Below are 15,827 nucleotides of genomic sequence, written 5' to 3'. Positions count from 1 at the left end.
CCCTCTTGGGATTAAGCGCAAATGTAGTTGGCTTTGTGGCTTCTGATGAGCTGAGGGGTTAGTGGAGTGACCAGTTTAACTCTACAATCCTAGGAAGAATTGGACTTCACAGGCTGTTGGGGGACAGAGCTTACAATCTGCAAATTTATTTCACTGCATGTGTGTCCTGATTGTACATTCTTCACCTTAACCAATTGACTATTGTTTCTACCACCCTTTGGTCAGATAGTTCTGTTTCTGGTACATTTATAAATCTTGGCTGAAATATTCCACCCATTCCCGCCGATGGGATCTTCCATTACTGCCAATGGTGACCACCCGCGGTGCAATCCCAAGTGGCGGGAGACGCCAGGAAGGCAACACACCACATTGAAATTGGCCGGCATGATTTTGTAGGCGTCACAGAGATGTAGTGGAACAGCAATGGCAGGAGTTTTTGGGGGTTATTTGGGAGGCACAATAGAAATTCATCCCAAGGAGGAAACATGGTAAGGGGAGGACAAGGCATCCATGGCTGACGGGGGATGTCAAGGACAGCATAAAGGCTAAAGAAAAATCAGACAAAGTGGCGAGCATTCGTGGAAAGCCAGAGGATTGGGAAGCCTTTAAAAGCGAGCAGAGGACAACTAAAAAAAGCAAGTTGCAATATGAGTGCAAGCTAGCTCGTAATATGAATGAAGAAGGAAGAGTTTTTTCAATATATAAAAGGTAGGGGAGAGGCAAAAATAGATTTTGGATCACTGGAAAATGAGGCTGGAGAAGAAGTAATAATAGGAAACAAAGAAATGGCAGAGGAACTGAATAGTTACTTTGCATCAGTCTTCATGGTGGAAGACACCAGTGGGATACCAGAGCTCGAATTGAATTATTATTCATGACCCAAGGAGGAGGCATTTGGATTAATTTCCCACATAAAGCACCAAGAGGATAATTTATTGCATTGATTAACATTACAGCAAAAAGCAAAGCAACCAGAAATCGAAATTGAAAAGATATTTTCACATAGAGACGGCAGGATGCTCCGTCCCGCCGAACCGCATTTCTGCCTCATCACACCGGGGGGATGTTCCATTACGCTGGTCGGTCAATCGGGTTTCCCATTGTGGGGCAGCCCCACGCCGTCGGGAAACCCCCAGCCTGCCGGGAAAACAGAGCATCCCGCCGGCGGAGGATCCGGCCCAATATCTTTACTTAATGCCGTAATTTGGCAATGGTCAGCGAACAAGGGATCATTTCCTCAAATTGCAACCATTGGCATCCACACAAACTATGTTGTGCAGCAGTGAGATTGGTCAGCTTCTCTTATCCTGTACGTGTTAGGCAGATATTGCTGGTTCTAGGAGGAAGTAAATGATTCAGCGCAGATCTTTGACCGATACAGAGACACTTGTACTGAAAGCTGTGGGACCATGATTTTTACTGCATTGCTGTTCCTCACTTTGATATCAAGTAAGATTTTCCAATTCTGTATTTGGAGTAACAGCTCACGTTTATGTCTGCGGAAAATGGCACGACATTTCTATTTTTGAAATTCAGTTTGGGAATGTGGGTGTCGCTGGTTATGCCAGCATTTATGGCCCATCCCTAGTTGCCCTTCAGAAAGTGATGGTGAATTGCCTTCTTGAACCGCTGCAGTCCAAGGTGTAGGTGCACCCACTGTGCTGTGTGGGAGGGAGTTCCAGCGACAGTGAAGGAACGGCGATATATTTCCAAGTCAGGATGGTGAGTGACTTGGAGGGGAACCTCCAGGTGGGGGGGTTCCCAGGTATCTGCTGCTCGTGTCCTTCTAGATGGTAGTGGTCATGGATTTGGAAGGTGCTGTCTGAGGAACCTTGGTGAGTTGCTGAGGTGCATCTTGTAGATGGTACACACGGCTGCCACTGTTCATCAGTGGTGGAGGGTTTGAATGTTTGTGGAAGGGGAAGCAATCAAGCGGGCTAATTTGTCCTGGATGGTGTTGAGCTTCTTGAGTGTTGTTGGAGCTGCACTCATCCAGACAAGTGGCGAATAAGCCATGGGGACTTCATGGGGTCCAGAGTCGATGGTAAGGGCTCCCAGGGCAACTCCCTCCCAACTGTATACCACTGTACCGCCACCTCTGCTGGGTCTGTCCTGCCGATGAGACAGGACATTCCCAGAAATTGTAATTGTGCAGTCTGGGACATGGTCTGTAAGATATGATTCTGTGAGTATGACTATGTCAGGCTGTAGCTTAGCTAGTCTGTGAGATAGCTCTCCCAACATTGGTACAAGCCCCCAGATGTTAGCAGGGTCGGCAGGGCTGGGTTTGCTGTTGTCGTTTCCGGAGCCTGGTTCGATGTCGGGCAGATGTCGGGCCGTCCGCCTGGTTTCAGCAGTACATATATAGATACATTTTAAGGGCCTAACAGGTGTTTAATCTTTTTTTTTCCTTTTAAAACGCTTTGGGAATTCAGATCAGAGGGGATGGAAGCTAGGGCAGTTACCAGCTCCTCCTGTAGGATGTGGGTGGTGACTACACCTGCAGGAAGTGCACCCAACTCCAGCTCCTCAGAGACCGCGTTAGGGAACTGGAGCTGGAGCTGGATGAACTTTGGATCATCCAGGAGGCAGACGGGGTGATAGAGAAGAGTTACAGGGAGGTAGCCACACCCAAGGTGCAGGACAAGAGTAGCTGGGTTACAGTCAGGGGAAGGAAAATTAACGGACAGACAGTGCAGGGATCCCTCGTGGCCGTTCCCCTTCAAAACAAGTATACCGTTTTGGATGCTGTTGGGGGGGGATGACCTACCGGGGGAAGGCCCTAGCGGCCAGGTCTCTGGCACTGAGCCTGGGTCTGTGGCTCAGAAGGGAAGGGGGGAGAATAGAAAAGCAATAGTGAGAGGAGACTCAATGGTTAGGGAAACGGGTAGGAGATTCTGTTGTCGTGAACGAGACTCCCAGAAGGTATATTGCCTCCCGGGTGCCAGGGTCAGGGATGTCTCAGATCAAGTCTACAGGATTCTTAAGGGGGAGAAGGAGCAACCAGAAGTCGTGGTGCACATAGGCACCAACGACATAACTAAGAAAAGGGATGAGGATCTAAAAAGGGAGTTAGGTTGGAAGCTAAAGAGCAGGACAAGCAGAGTAGTGATCTCAGGATTGTTACCGGTGCCACGTGCAAGTGAGGCAAGGAACAGTGGCGAGTGCAGCTGAACATGTGGCTACAGGGCTGGTGCAGGAGGGAAGGCTGCAGATATGTGGATTATTGGGATACATTCTGGGGAAGGTGGGACCTGTACATGAAGAATGGATTGCACCAATATCCTGGGTGGGAGGTTTGCTAGAGCTCTTCGGGAGGTTTAAACTAGTTTGGCAGGGGGATGGGAACCAGTGCTATGGATCAGAGGATAGGGTAGCTGTTGAACAGGCAGAAATAGTATGCAGCAAGTCTGTGAGGAAGGATAGACAGTTGATAGGGCAAAGTTGCACTCAGTGGAATGTGTTAAAGTGTGTCTGTTTCAATGCAAGGAGTGTCAGGAATAAGGGAGATCAACTTAGAGCATGGATCAGTACTTCGAACTACGATGTGGCCATGACGGAGACATGGATTTCACAGGGGCAGGAATGGTTGTTAGATGTTCTGTGGTTTAGATGTTTTAAGAAGAATAGGGAGGGAGGTAAAAGATGAGGGAGAGTGGCACTGTTAATTAGGGAGTGCAACACAGCTGCAGAAAAGGAGGTAGTTGAGGAGGGTTTGTTGACTGAGTCAGTATGGGTGGAAGTCAGAAACAAGAGAGGAGCAGTCACTTTATTGGGAGTTTTCAATAGAGCCCCCAAAAGCAGCAGTGAGATGGAGGAACAGAACTATCTGACCAAAGGGTTGTAGAAACAGCAGTCAATTGGTTAAGGTGGGGCAGCTACAATGAGGACACACATGCAGTAACATAAATTTGCAGAGTGTAAGTCCTGTCCCCCAACAGCCTGTGAAGTCCAATTCTGTCCAGGATTACAGAGTTAAACGTCCTTTTTCATATTTTCCAATTAAGGGGCAATTTAGCGTGGCCAATCCACCCAGCCTGCACATCTTTGAGCTGTGGGGGCGAAACCCACGCAGACACAAGGAGAATGTGCAAACTCCACACAGACAGTGACCCAAAGCCGGGATCGAACCTGGGACCTCGGCGCCGTGAGGCAGCAGGGCTAACCCACTGCCCCACCCTGCCGCTCCTTGATTGCAGAGTTAAACCGGTCACTTCACTAACCCCACAGCTCATCAGAAGCCACAAATCCAACGAGATTTGAGCTTCATCCCAAGAGGGTTGATGAGAAACCTCAGGGCAATTCAAGCAAAAAATGTTTATGTCTGGTTTGGGCGCGTTTAGCAGGGTGTTTCTTGGCGGCTGCAGTGCCGAAAAATACCCCGATATTCAACGGCACTTTGCTGGTTTTTTTGGCCGAGGGGAGTTGCTCCCCACTCATGCCGCACTTAGAGCGATTTCCTGCTTCTGCTCACCGGCAGGAAATGCACCTCGCTGGTCCGGATGACATTTTGAAATACTGACCCGATCTTTCTGCACCCCCCCCCCCCGCCCACTTTCAGCCCTCCTCCCGCCTCCTTTTGACCGCTCTGACCCCGACCTTGGGGAGGTCATTGGGAACACCCTGTCACCCCTCCTCCACCTGGCAAGACCCCCCTGGGCCTGATCGCCATCAGTGTTAATCTGGTACCTGGACACGATGGTACTGCCAGCCTGGCACCCAGGCAGTGGCAAGATGGCACTGTCAATGTGCCAGGATGGCAGGGCTAAGGTGCCAGGCTGCCATAGGGAGTTCCAGGGTATCACCCTGCCCTGTTGCCGACCAACCAGGGGTCTCTAATGGCTGGGAGCCCCCCCCCTCTCACCCCACCCCCGGGTCTGTTATGCCTGATCCACGTTTGTGGAAACCAGCTCTGCAGAAGGAGGCCATTCGGCCCATTGAGTCTGCTCCGGTTCTTGGAAACAGCACCATACTTAAGCCCACGCCTCCACCTTATCCCCATAAGCCAGTAATCTCACCTAACCTTTTGCACACTAAGGGGCAATTTATCATGGCCAATTCACCTAGTCTGCACATCTTTGGACTGTGGGAGGAAACCGGAGCACCCGGAGGAAACCCACGCAGACACGGGTAGAATGTGCAAACGCCACAGAGACAGTCACCCGAGGCCGGAATTGAACCCGGGTCCCTGGAGATGTGAGGCAGCAGTGCTAACCACTGTGCGACTGTGCCATCCCGAATCGCTCCCCCAAGCTTAAAGAAGGAAGGCTCTTTACCGATAATTGCAATATAAAATGAATGTGAGGATGATTTTTGAATTTTAAATAGGAGTATTAAATACAAAGTGAGCAGTTATGTTACCCCTTCACTACTCATTGGTTAGGTCTCTGGTTAGATGCTGTGTTCAACTCTGGGCAACACACTCGAGGGAGGAGGTCACGGCCCTGGCGAGGACACAGGGCAGATTTACCAGGATGATACCAGGGATGTGGCAGTTTGTATTTGTGGGCAGATTGGAGAAATTGGGACTATTGTTCTTAGAGCAGAAAAGATTAAAGGGAAATTTAATAAATGTATTGAAATTGAGGAAGGGGCTTATGCAGCAAGTGGAGAGTAATTATTTCCTCTGGTGGTGGATTGGTAACCACAGATCATAGAGTTAAAATAGTTGGAAGAAAAACTAGTGGGTAAATGAGGAGAAGTTATTTCACACATTAGGTTGTTATCATCTGGAATACACCACCTGGAATAGTCATGGAAAAGATTCCATGGGAACTTTCCAAAGACAGATGGACATACATTTGAAGGGGACCAATGTGCAGGGTTACAGGGGGAGCTGGGGTGTGGGATTAAATTGGGCAATAAATTTTCCAAGAGCTGGCACAGACATGACCGGCCGAATGGCCTCCTTCTCTGCTTTTAAGGTTCTTGATTCCAGTCCCACTCAGGATTTGTGTGCGTCCCCTTGTGAAAGGATTGTCTAAAATCGATTGTTGGGATATTTCCAGCTCTCCTAAAACTTAATGTTTCACCCAACAGCTTCACAGACACAGACGGCTCCGATAGTGATGACGGCTGCAGTGGGAGAAACCATCACAGTGGAATGTCCACAGGCAGAAAGGTACAAAGGAAACTCTGTAATCTGGTGGTGCAGGACGATTTCGGGAACTCGGTGTGATCAAATATCGAGCATTGATGGACAGAAAGTCAGAAATTATTATCGAGGAACATCGATTGCTAATACCAATGGCACGATTTCAGTAACCATACGACACCTTCACGAGGTAGAAACAGGAGCGTACTGCTGTGGACTAGAAGATAACGGCTCATTCAATATTTCAGATGTTATATTGCTGAAGGTTTTTGCAGGTAAGAATATTTCAGAAGGTTGATTCTAGCATTGATAATGTGGTTGGGCTGCAGTAACACTGCTGCTGTGTGAGCTCAGACTGTGAAAGGATTATCGCAGCTCCTTATGTGCAAGTAAAGACCTCCCATCCTCCCATTTCTATCCATTTCCATTAACCTCGCTAAACATAGGATAAAAGCAAATTACTGCGGATGCTGGAATCTGAAACCAAAGAGAAAATGCTGGAAAATCTCAACAAGTCCGGCAGCATCTGTAGGGCGAGAAAAGAGCTGACGTTTCCAGTCGGATGACTCTTTGTCAAAGCTAAAAGACAGAGAAAGTGGGAAATATTTATACTGTGGAGTGAGAATGAAAGATGAGTCATAGCCACAGAAACCCAGGGGAAAGAGTGCTAATGGCAGTCCCCAGAGAGGACAAAAGGTGTGAAAGGCCAAACAGCAGAAAAACTAACATCAGAGGCTAAACTGTGACAGATGGAGATGTGGGGGCAGGGGAAGGGGGAAGCAAAGGGGAGAAGGGGTAAGGAAAGGTGGATAAGATGGGGCCGGGTGTTAAATATATATTAAGAAAGACAAGAAAGAAAGAAAAGGTAAGAGCTAGTTGAAATGAAATGGGATGAAAAGGGATGAAATCCTCCGCCATTTTTGCCATCATCAGCGTGATGTCATCACCAAACACCTCTTCCCTTCACTCCCTCTGTCAGCATTCCGCAGAGACCGTTCCCTCGGAGACAATCTGGTCCACTCCTCCACCCAACACCTCTCCCATCACCCATGGCACCTTCCCATGCAATCGCAGAAGGTGTAGCACCTGCCCCTTTACTTCTTCCACGCTGAACATCCCAGGCCCAAAACACTCATTCCAGGTTAAGCAACGTTTCACTTGCAGCTCTTCCCATTTGGTCTATTGCATTCGCTGCTCCCAATGTGGTCGCCTCTATATCGGAGAGACCAAATGCAGACTGGGTGATCGCTTTGCTGAGCACCTTCGGTCTATGCGCATTCAGGACCCTGACCTTCCCGTTGCTTGCCATTTTACCACAAGACCCTGCTCCCAGGCCCACATGTCTGTCCTTGGCCTGCTGCAATGTTCCAGTGAAGCTCAACGCAAACTGGAGAAACAACATCTCATCTTCTGGTTCGGCCTTCCGGTCCCAACATCGAATTCAACAACTTTAGATGATTAGCTCTATCCCGCCTCTAGCCATTTGTTTTGATCCCATTTCATTTCAACTGTCTCTTACCATTTCTGTCTCTTACCATTTCTTGTGAGGTGAATTGGACATTCTGAATTCTCCCTCTGTGCACCCGAACAGGCGCCAGAATGTGGCGACTGGGGGATTTTCACAGTAACTTCATTGCAGTGTTAATGTAAGCCTACCTGTGACAATAAGGATCATTAATTTATTAATAAATTAATCAATATTAAAGATGGGTGGCAGCGGTGTGGGGACCTTGTCAGCAATGGGATGGGGGCGAGGGGCCTTGCCAGTGGTTCTGGGTGGGGGAGGGTGGGGCCTTGCCAGCGATTCGTGGGAGAGCTGCATCAGTATTCTGAGATTGGGGGACCGAAATACCTGTCAGAGAGATTAAGCCCCACCCCTCTCAAGCCCAAAGTATGGGTGGCACGTTGGCACAGTGGTGGCTCACAGCTCCAGGGATCTGGGTTCAATTCTGGCCTCGGGAGACAGTCTGTGTGGAGTTTGCATGTTCTCCCCGTGTTTGCGTGGGTTTCCACCGTTTCTCCCACACTCCAGAGATGCACAGGTTAGGTGGATTGGCCGCGCTAAATTGCCCCTTAGTGTCTAAAAAGATTAGGTGGGGTTACTGGGTTACGGGGATAGGGTGGAGGCGTTGGCTTAAGTAGGGTGCTCTTTCCAGGGGCTGGTGCAGACCCGATGGGCTGAATGGCCTCCTTCTGCACTGTAAATTCTATGATACTATGTGAAGCCCAATCCTGTGAATAAAACATTCTAAATCCCATTCAATGGGTTTCCTGCTGGAAGGTCTCCGGAGTTTTCAAACAGGAGAATTGTGGCCCATATTCCTGAATTTCGATTTCTTCCATCATCCAAAATCCAGCCAACTTTAGAAGAAGCAGCTTCCATATTAACATATGTTTTTGTAAGCTAGTTTTTTATGTTTTTCTTCATAACCTACAACTAATACAGCACATCCCCTCGCCCCCTGCCCCCTCGCACCCGTTACCCCAGATTGCAGTATTTGTCTTCCCCATCTGCCCCTCTGAAATTTCTGCCACCCGTCCCCACGATTCCCCCCCCCCCCCCACCCCGCCCTCCTGGATTACATCAGTTTTATTCCTTCATATCCCCCCCTCTTTCCCACCTCATTCCTCCTCCTCTTCTCCTCCTCCCTCCCTCTCCTCCACCCCCCCCTCTTTGACTCTTCATCCCCCATTATCCACCCATCTTTCCACCCTTTATCCCCACTCTTTCCCTCCCTGCCTTCTCTGTTGCTCTGTCTCTTCCCAGCCCTGAGCACTCAGGTCGCAGGGTAGGCCGGAACCAGAAATAACCCAGGTGTCCAGCTCTACCTGCAGCTTTCCAGCCAGCATGGAGCAGCACTGGCTGCAGGAAGGTGGTGTGTGTTTGCGGTGGAGAAGTCAGGGGTGGAGAGAGCCATTGGCGGGGGTCTGGGCTTGAGGTTTGGTGGCGTCTGGATCGGACCCTGGACTCGGCCCTAAATTGGGGTGGGGGGAGTGTTGGCCCGAGGCCAGAAATGGGTGAGGGTGGTGGGGAGAGAGTCTTTGGATTATTTGATCTGGGGGAGGAGGTGGGGGAGAGCTGCCAGATGTCAATGGGTCGGGGGGGTCGGGGGGGGTTGAGGGGGGGGGGGGCATCAGAGATGCAGAGAAGAGATTGGGGAGATGGGGGTGGGGAACAACCAGGCCACCGAGACTCACTCCTATTGTCCTAAACCCAGATAATTTCTTCCCAGGTCGACAATTAATAGATTACTAAAATGCATTAAGTACTGATGGGATGTAATAATAATAATCTTTATTATTGTCACAAGTCGGCTTACGTTAACACTGCAATGAAGTTACTGTGAAAATCCCCGAATCGCCACATTCCGACGCCTGTTCGGGTACACAGAGTAAGAATTCAGAATGTCCAAATTACCCAACAGCACCTCTTTTGGGACTTGTGGGAGGAAACCGGAGCACCCGGAGGAAACCCACGCAGACACGGGGAGAACGTGGAGACTCTGCACAGACAGTGACACAAGCCGTAAATCGAACCTGGGACCCTGGCGCTGTGAAGCAACTGTGCTAACCACTGTGCGACCGTGCTGCCAACTTAGCACTTATTATTTCATAATAATAATAACGCCTGATGTCTTTCATTGCATTTGATGTCAAAGTTGGCAAAATACTGCTGACGGCATGAAAACCCTTCCCAAATTAGAACATTTGATGTAATAGAATCATTGAATTTACAGTGCAGAAGGAGCATCTGACCATTTTCTTTCGCACAAAAGCAGTTTAGCAGTTAAACTCAGGCCCAATGGTTCTGGTGATTAAAATTGAAACTCCATTTGACCTACAAGTAACAAACCCACATTGTTTGTATATTTTTAGTGTTTATCCAAAGCAATGCTCAGTCTGTGTCCAACAGGCCTGGAGTTGGGTTCCCTTCATCGACTTGAACGCAGGAGCCTTCAATGATTACAGTGCATTTTAGACTATAACCCTGTCCGTACATTAAAAACAGAAAATACTTTTTGACATTTTCAACATTTGGTTGGTTTTTATATTTTGAGCAATGAAAAGATGCTCAGTTTTGAACTTTTATTGATTGTTTTTTCTGATTTATCAACAGGTACATGGGAGCCAATTGTATCAGAGATCAGAGGTGTGGGAAATACCGCCACTGTACCATGTCAGTACACGGAGGAGGAGAAATACTATAAGAAATTCTTGTGTAAAGTAACCTCTATAAATAAATGCACCATTATTGCCAGCTCTGATGGGGCTGTAAACAATCTGCAAAATGGGAGTGTTTCAATCACTATTAACAATTCTCATAATTTTACTGTTACCCTGGGCAACATTAATAAAGCTGACGAAGGAGAGTACTGGTGTGGAGCAGTAACAATAAAGAACATAAAGATCGTCCAGGTAAAAAATCTGACAACTGCTGCAGGTAAGGGTCAAGAAAAAATTATTATAATTCAATCAGTGTTGAATAAAACTCCCAAAACAATAACAATTGGTCAATGCCGAGTTCTTTATTTACACAATGCGGCCACCCTACTTCATCTCAACCTTTCAGCACATCCTTCTCTTACTTTCCCCCTCGCTAAATTGATCTCAATTTCCCCCTAAGAGCATTTATGAAATTTGGCACAATTATACCTTGTGGTACAGGTAGAGCAACACAGATCCGCTAACCAAAAAACAATGGTGTCCGTCCACAAATCAGACGTTTTTAGGATGCTCAATGCACCAATTTTAACTGAGTTAAATTTTTAAAAATAAACCGGGACAATTCGGCTAGGTGCTACGTTGGCACGATGTGGCTCCACACTAGATACCGGCGTCAGCGCTTCACCTTCCACTCTATCCGCCACTCCATGTGGCCCTTACACCAGCTGACGCGGAGTCACATGAAACACCCGTGGCCTGGACTGCCCACCCTGCAACTCAGCAAGGTCTGAAAGCCATTACTGGATTGGAGGTACTGTCCCTAGTTCCACACTTAACAACTTCCACCTTCTATCAACTCTCTGGGTAAAGTGTTCCAAACTTTCACTAATACCAACAGAAAATGTTGATATTAAAAATAAATTGAAAGTTTGTGCTATACCCCACAGATTATTGTCCTTCCAACACTATAAGCTCTTTGTCAAGCCCCCTCAGAATCTATTGTTTCCTCAGCTTTCGTGCCAGTCAAAGACGTCCACTCAAAAATCGTTGTTCATAGTGTAACGGATTTAGGTTATTCCGGACTTAATAATACTTCATTATTAACCCATCCTCTAGGTTAACCCACCAAAAGAGGGAAATCCGTTTCTCTGCTAAGACTCAAAATAGATCTCACGAAGGGAGAATGCTTTTCCGGGTCTCAGACAGTTAAACAGGGTCTCAGTTACTTTTTATGGGAAAAGTTCAGATGCGTCACTCATAACTAAATCGTTATCTCTGTCGTCGTGGGTCCTAGTCACTTAAGATTTCCTAAATGAGTGTCCAGGATTTTAAACTTTCAGAGTAAGTCCACACAGTATAATTTTTAATAAAAATATTTTTATTGTAAAATACTCTCAATTGATACATACAGAATTGCAGAGTTAAAAACATAAATTGATTAACAGTTTTTAGTTATCTGTTAATAATATAAACCTGCTAACAGTCCTTTGTTATCTGCTAACACACTAACTTCTCTTAAGAGAATGAGATATCTAAAACATGGAAAATCCTAAAGTATCTCCTATCAATTTCTACTATATTTTTAAGAAGTTTAATAGAAACATACTTACAGAAACCACAATGTCTTTGTCTGATGAGGCATGCTTGAAGAACAGAGCTTTTCTCCCTTCAGTAGCACTGAAGGAGAAGAGGATGGAAACTTTCGCTAAAGTCCATCCTCCTTATATACATAAAATCTTCTCATTGGTGAAGGACTTTTTCTGTTATCTTATCACTTATTGTTGGTTAATTGCCTATAGCCAAATGGCTAATTTGATATATTATCATCAATGTATGTTTTAATGATCTTAGTGTCTGCGTGAATGTCAGGTGTCTTAAGATATATTGGCAAAGAGGGATTCTTATACGAGATCTGTCTTTTTTCAATGTTGCCATGTTTCTTAGATATATAAAAATTGTCAGACACTTCTTTGAGAGTGTTATTCGAAGTGTCAAGAGTTATATAGTTAAGGAAAGATTTGTTGTATTGTTTATCTGAAGAATGTTCCTGTCTTCATGGTTTGAAGTCCATGGGGAGTGATTTAGAGAATTTACAGTGTGTCAATGCAAGGATTTCCTTATCCTGTATTTGTTTGGAATGCCCTAATGATCCTTGAAGTCAGCTAGGAGTTTCACCCAGCAAATGGTGACTTCTGGACGACCTTTAGCAGAAGTGGTTTTATTCCACTTTGAATTAAAATACTTGACGTATTAATTTCTGTTACCTTATTTCAAATCGAATTCTGCGGCGAATGTGATATCCATCACAATAGGGCAGCACGGTGGCACAGTGGCTAGCATTGCTGCCTCACTGCGCTGAGGTCCCAGGTTGGATCCCGGCCCTGGGTCACAGTCCGTGTGGAGTTTGCACATTCTACCCATGTCTGCATGGGTTTCACCCCCACAACCCAAAGATGTACAGGGTAGGTGAATTGGCCACACGAAAGTGCCCCTTAATTGAAAAAAATTAATTGGGCACTCTAAATTTTTTTTAAAATTGTTGTTCATTCATCCTGTATTTGACCAATTGGCTGAAGGAAACTTAATCAGCAGGTGTTCAGGATAAATGAAACTTACCCCAACTCTGTTGGACACCCATTCCCACCATTTCCCTGCTCACAACACCCAGGTTCACTTTCCATAAGTACAGTACGCTGAAGATAATAATTGTGGTGGTTGTCAGTTATTCATCAAATTATTCCTTTATGTTTACTTCCAACAATAGGAAGACCAAGAGTTTCCAACGATACTTCAAGGTAAGATTTTAATTTGCAACTTCTAAATATCAATTTTGTGCCATCCTCATTAAAGTCACGGTTGTTAGATAATCCTGCTTTCCTCAAAGGTCATGATGAGCAATGCAATGTTTTTAAATTACTCCAATCCGCACAACCGCCATCTTGGTGCCATATATTTCCTCATAATTCTGCCATTGATTGCCTTCCCATTTAATACACACAAATCGAAGCCAGGGGGCGACGTTTCTGAAGACCTTGGCAGTAATCATTCGGTGTGATAATATGCGACAGTCAAATTAACACTGTCTGCTGATTCCTTCCCCACGGAACATCCGACACCTCAGCCCAGCGTTTAATCATTCTCGGGATGTCGGTGCCACTGACAAACCCTCATTTATTGCCCATCCCTAATTGCCCTTGATAAAATATTGGTAAGCCACCACCTTGAACCCCTGCTGTCCATGTGATGTCGATACACCCACAGTGTTGTTCGGTAGAGAGGATTTTGACCCAGAAAAGGTGAAGGAACCATGATAATTTTCCAAGTCAAGTTAGTGTGGTAGTTAAGAAGGGGAATTCGAGGTGGTGCTGCTTTACCTGTTGCCCTTGTCTTTCCAAGTGGTGATGGTCACAGGTTTGGAAGGTGGTGCTGAAGAAGCCTTAGAAAGTTGCTGTAATGCATCCTCAACAGAGAGATGCAGTCTCACCAGAACACAGCTCATCTCTCCGCAATTCCTGTTCGAGATATTTTCCCTGTGTGTACAAAGCCCACTAACTCCTAGGTGTGATTACACTTTGAGAATCACCCCATAGCTCGTACAAACTGTCACTGCGTTCAATATAATTTTGCAGAATTGTTGGGACGTTATTGATGGTCATATTGCATAAACTGTGGGTTAATTTATTTTGTACTGTATTAATTCTAGTTCCTTGTTTAATCAGAGAGGATCAGCTGAAGATATGGACTATATTCCGTTGGCTGCTCTTTGGGGCTCTGGCTGTTTGCTCCGCTTCAGTCACATGCTATGCACATTTTGCAAAAGGGCCAGGTATAAAAGAGGAAATCTTTTTGCTCTAATATTTACATCAGCCTAAAAGCTCAGGCACTTTGAAAGTTACCAAGAAAAGCAACGCATAATCCACAAGAAAATAAGTTCTCCTCATGAAATTTTAACAAGGGAGCTATTCGAGTGTGATAACAATGACCTTTGGGGTGAAGTTTAAGCTCGTTTACAGAAAGGTAAAAATGTTAGTTTGTCAGGAGATTTCATTTTTATGCGGGAGTGCAAGGTGGGGAAAATTTAAGTCGGCAGTCAAGGCAAAGCACTGTTTAATTAAATTTTTATTTATAATGCATGCCTGTGTACAAAGGCGGCCTTGAACATGGGTAAGGGAGCATCAACAGTGCCCCTGAGGGCAGCATGGTGGCGCAGTGGGTTAGCCCTGCTGCCTCACGGCGCCGAGGTCCCAGGTTCGATCCCAGCTCTGGGTCACTGTCCGTGTGAAGTTTGCACATTCTCCCCGTGTTTGCGTGGGTTTCGCCCCCACAACCCAAAGATGTGCAGGCTAGGTGAATTGGCCACATTAAATTGCCCCTTAATTGGGAAAAATGAATTGGGTACTCTAAAATTTTTTTTTTTAAACAGTGCCCCTGGACCAGGCACAGTGTGTTGCATTGTATAACCTGGAATCCATGATGTGCCCCAGAGCTGTGGGCACCAGATGCAGAATAGAAAGCTCCCCCAAACCCAGGAAATTGGAGCAAGATCACAGTGCGAGGCTATGGCAAACAAACCTCAGCACTTACGTCAGGATATCTCCACCCACACTCCCACCTATTTTTTCGTCAGTACTGCTTGAAGTATTTCACTTACAGAAAAAAGTCAACCCATCCGTTTTCACCATTACGATTGTTTAAATTCATTTCTTATTCAGTCATGCAGGCCAGCAAATTATGGGTTCTGTGGAAACGTCAGCCAGAGAACACCAATGGGATGAGAGCTGCATTCAAAGACCAGCCAGAAGGTTGACTAATTCCTACACGAATGTCCAGAGTATTTTCACTTGCTTTTAGAAGTTACTTTTCCATATTGCAGTATTTTATACTTTATGACAATCTTAAAAGCTTTGTAAAGTCTTCAGAAATTGTGCAAACTGCTTTTATTATAATAAAAACAACTAGATGATAAACGTTGTTGATTTTTTTTCACATTAAGGATGCCGGAACACTAAAGAAATTTGAGGAGGAGATAGATAAGTTTTTAATTAGTGGTGGGATGAAGGATTACGGGAATGGGAAGGATGGTGGGAGATGAGGCCTGGACGAGATCAGCCAAGTTTGTTAGGGGAGGCGATGGTATAGTGGTATTGTCACTAGACTAGTAATCCCGAGGTATGGGATCCTGGGTTCAAATCCCACTATGGCAGATGGTGAAATTTGAATTCAATAAAAAAATCTGGAATGAAAAGTCTAATGATGACCATGAAACCATTGCCGATTGTCGTAAAAACCCATCTGGTTCACTAAGGTCTTTCAGGGAAGGGAATCTGCCGTCCTTACCCGGTCTGGCCTGCATGTGACTCCAGATCCACACAACAATGCTTCCCCCCTCAGTTCAAGGGCAATTAGGGATGGGCAACAAATGCTGGCCCAGCCCAGCGAGGCCCACATCCAAAGAGCAAATAAAAAAACGTATTGAATGGCGGAGGAGGCCCGAGGGGTTGAATTGCCGACTCCTGCTCCTGGTTCCTATGTTCTTATGTTTGTGTCCTTATAAGTAAAATGCGATTTC

The 15,827-nt window shown here is 46.0% G+C and overlaps 1 protein-coding gene across 2 annotated transcripts; it reads left to right on the top strand.

The window, feature by feature from the left end:
• Positions 1 to 1,371: 1,371 nt before the first annotated feature.
• LOC140393716 (polymeric immunoglobulin receptor-like) lies at positions 1,372 to 15,225 on the top strand. Of its 2 annotated transcripts, none has more exons than XM_072480035.1 (6): positions 1,372 to 1,449; positions 6,040 to 6,369; positions 10,212 to 10,535; positions 13,023 to 13,053; positions 13,978 to 14,084; positions 14,971 to 15,225. In XM_072480035.1, exons 1-6 carry the CDS (start codon positions 1,410 to 1,412, stop codon positions 15,063 to 15,065), a joined length of 927 nt encoding a protein of 308 aa, XP_072336136.1. In that variant the 5' UTR covers positions 1,372 to 1,409; the 3' UTR covers positions 15,066 to 15,225. The 2 variants fall into 2 exon arrangements, with proteins under 2 accessions (XP_072336136.1, XP_072336135.1); XM_072480034.1 differs by having other exon boundaries at positions 13,962 to 14,084.
• Positions 15,226 to 15,827: the final 602 nt, after the last annotated feature.

The sequence above is a fragment of the Scyliorhinus torazame genome, chromosome 17 (genome assembly GCF_047496885.1).
Source record: "Scyliorhinus torazame isolate Kashiwa2021f chromosome 17, sScyTor2.1, whole genome shotgun sequence".
NCBI classification, from domain to species: domain Eukaryota; kingdom Metazoa; phylum Chordata; class Chondrichthyes; order Carcharhiniformes; family Scyliorhinidae; genus Scyliorhinus; species Scyliorhinus torazame.
This window is presented reverse-complemented; position numbering and strand designations above follow the sequence as displayed.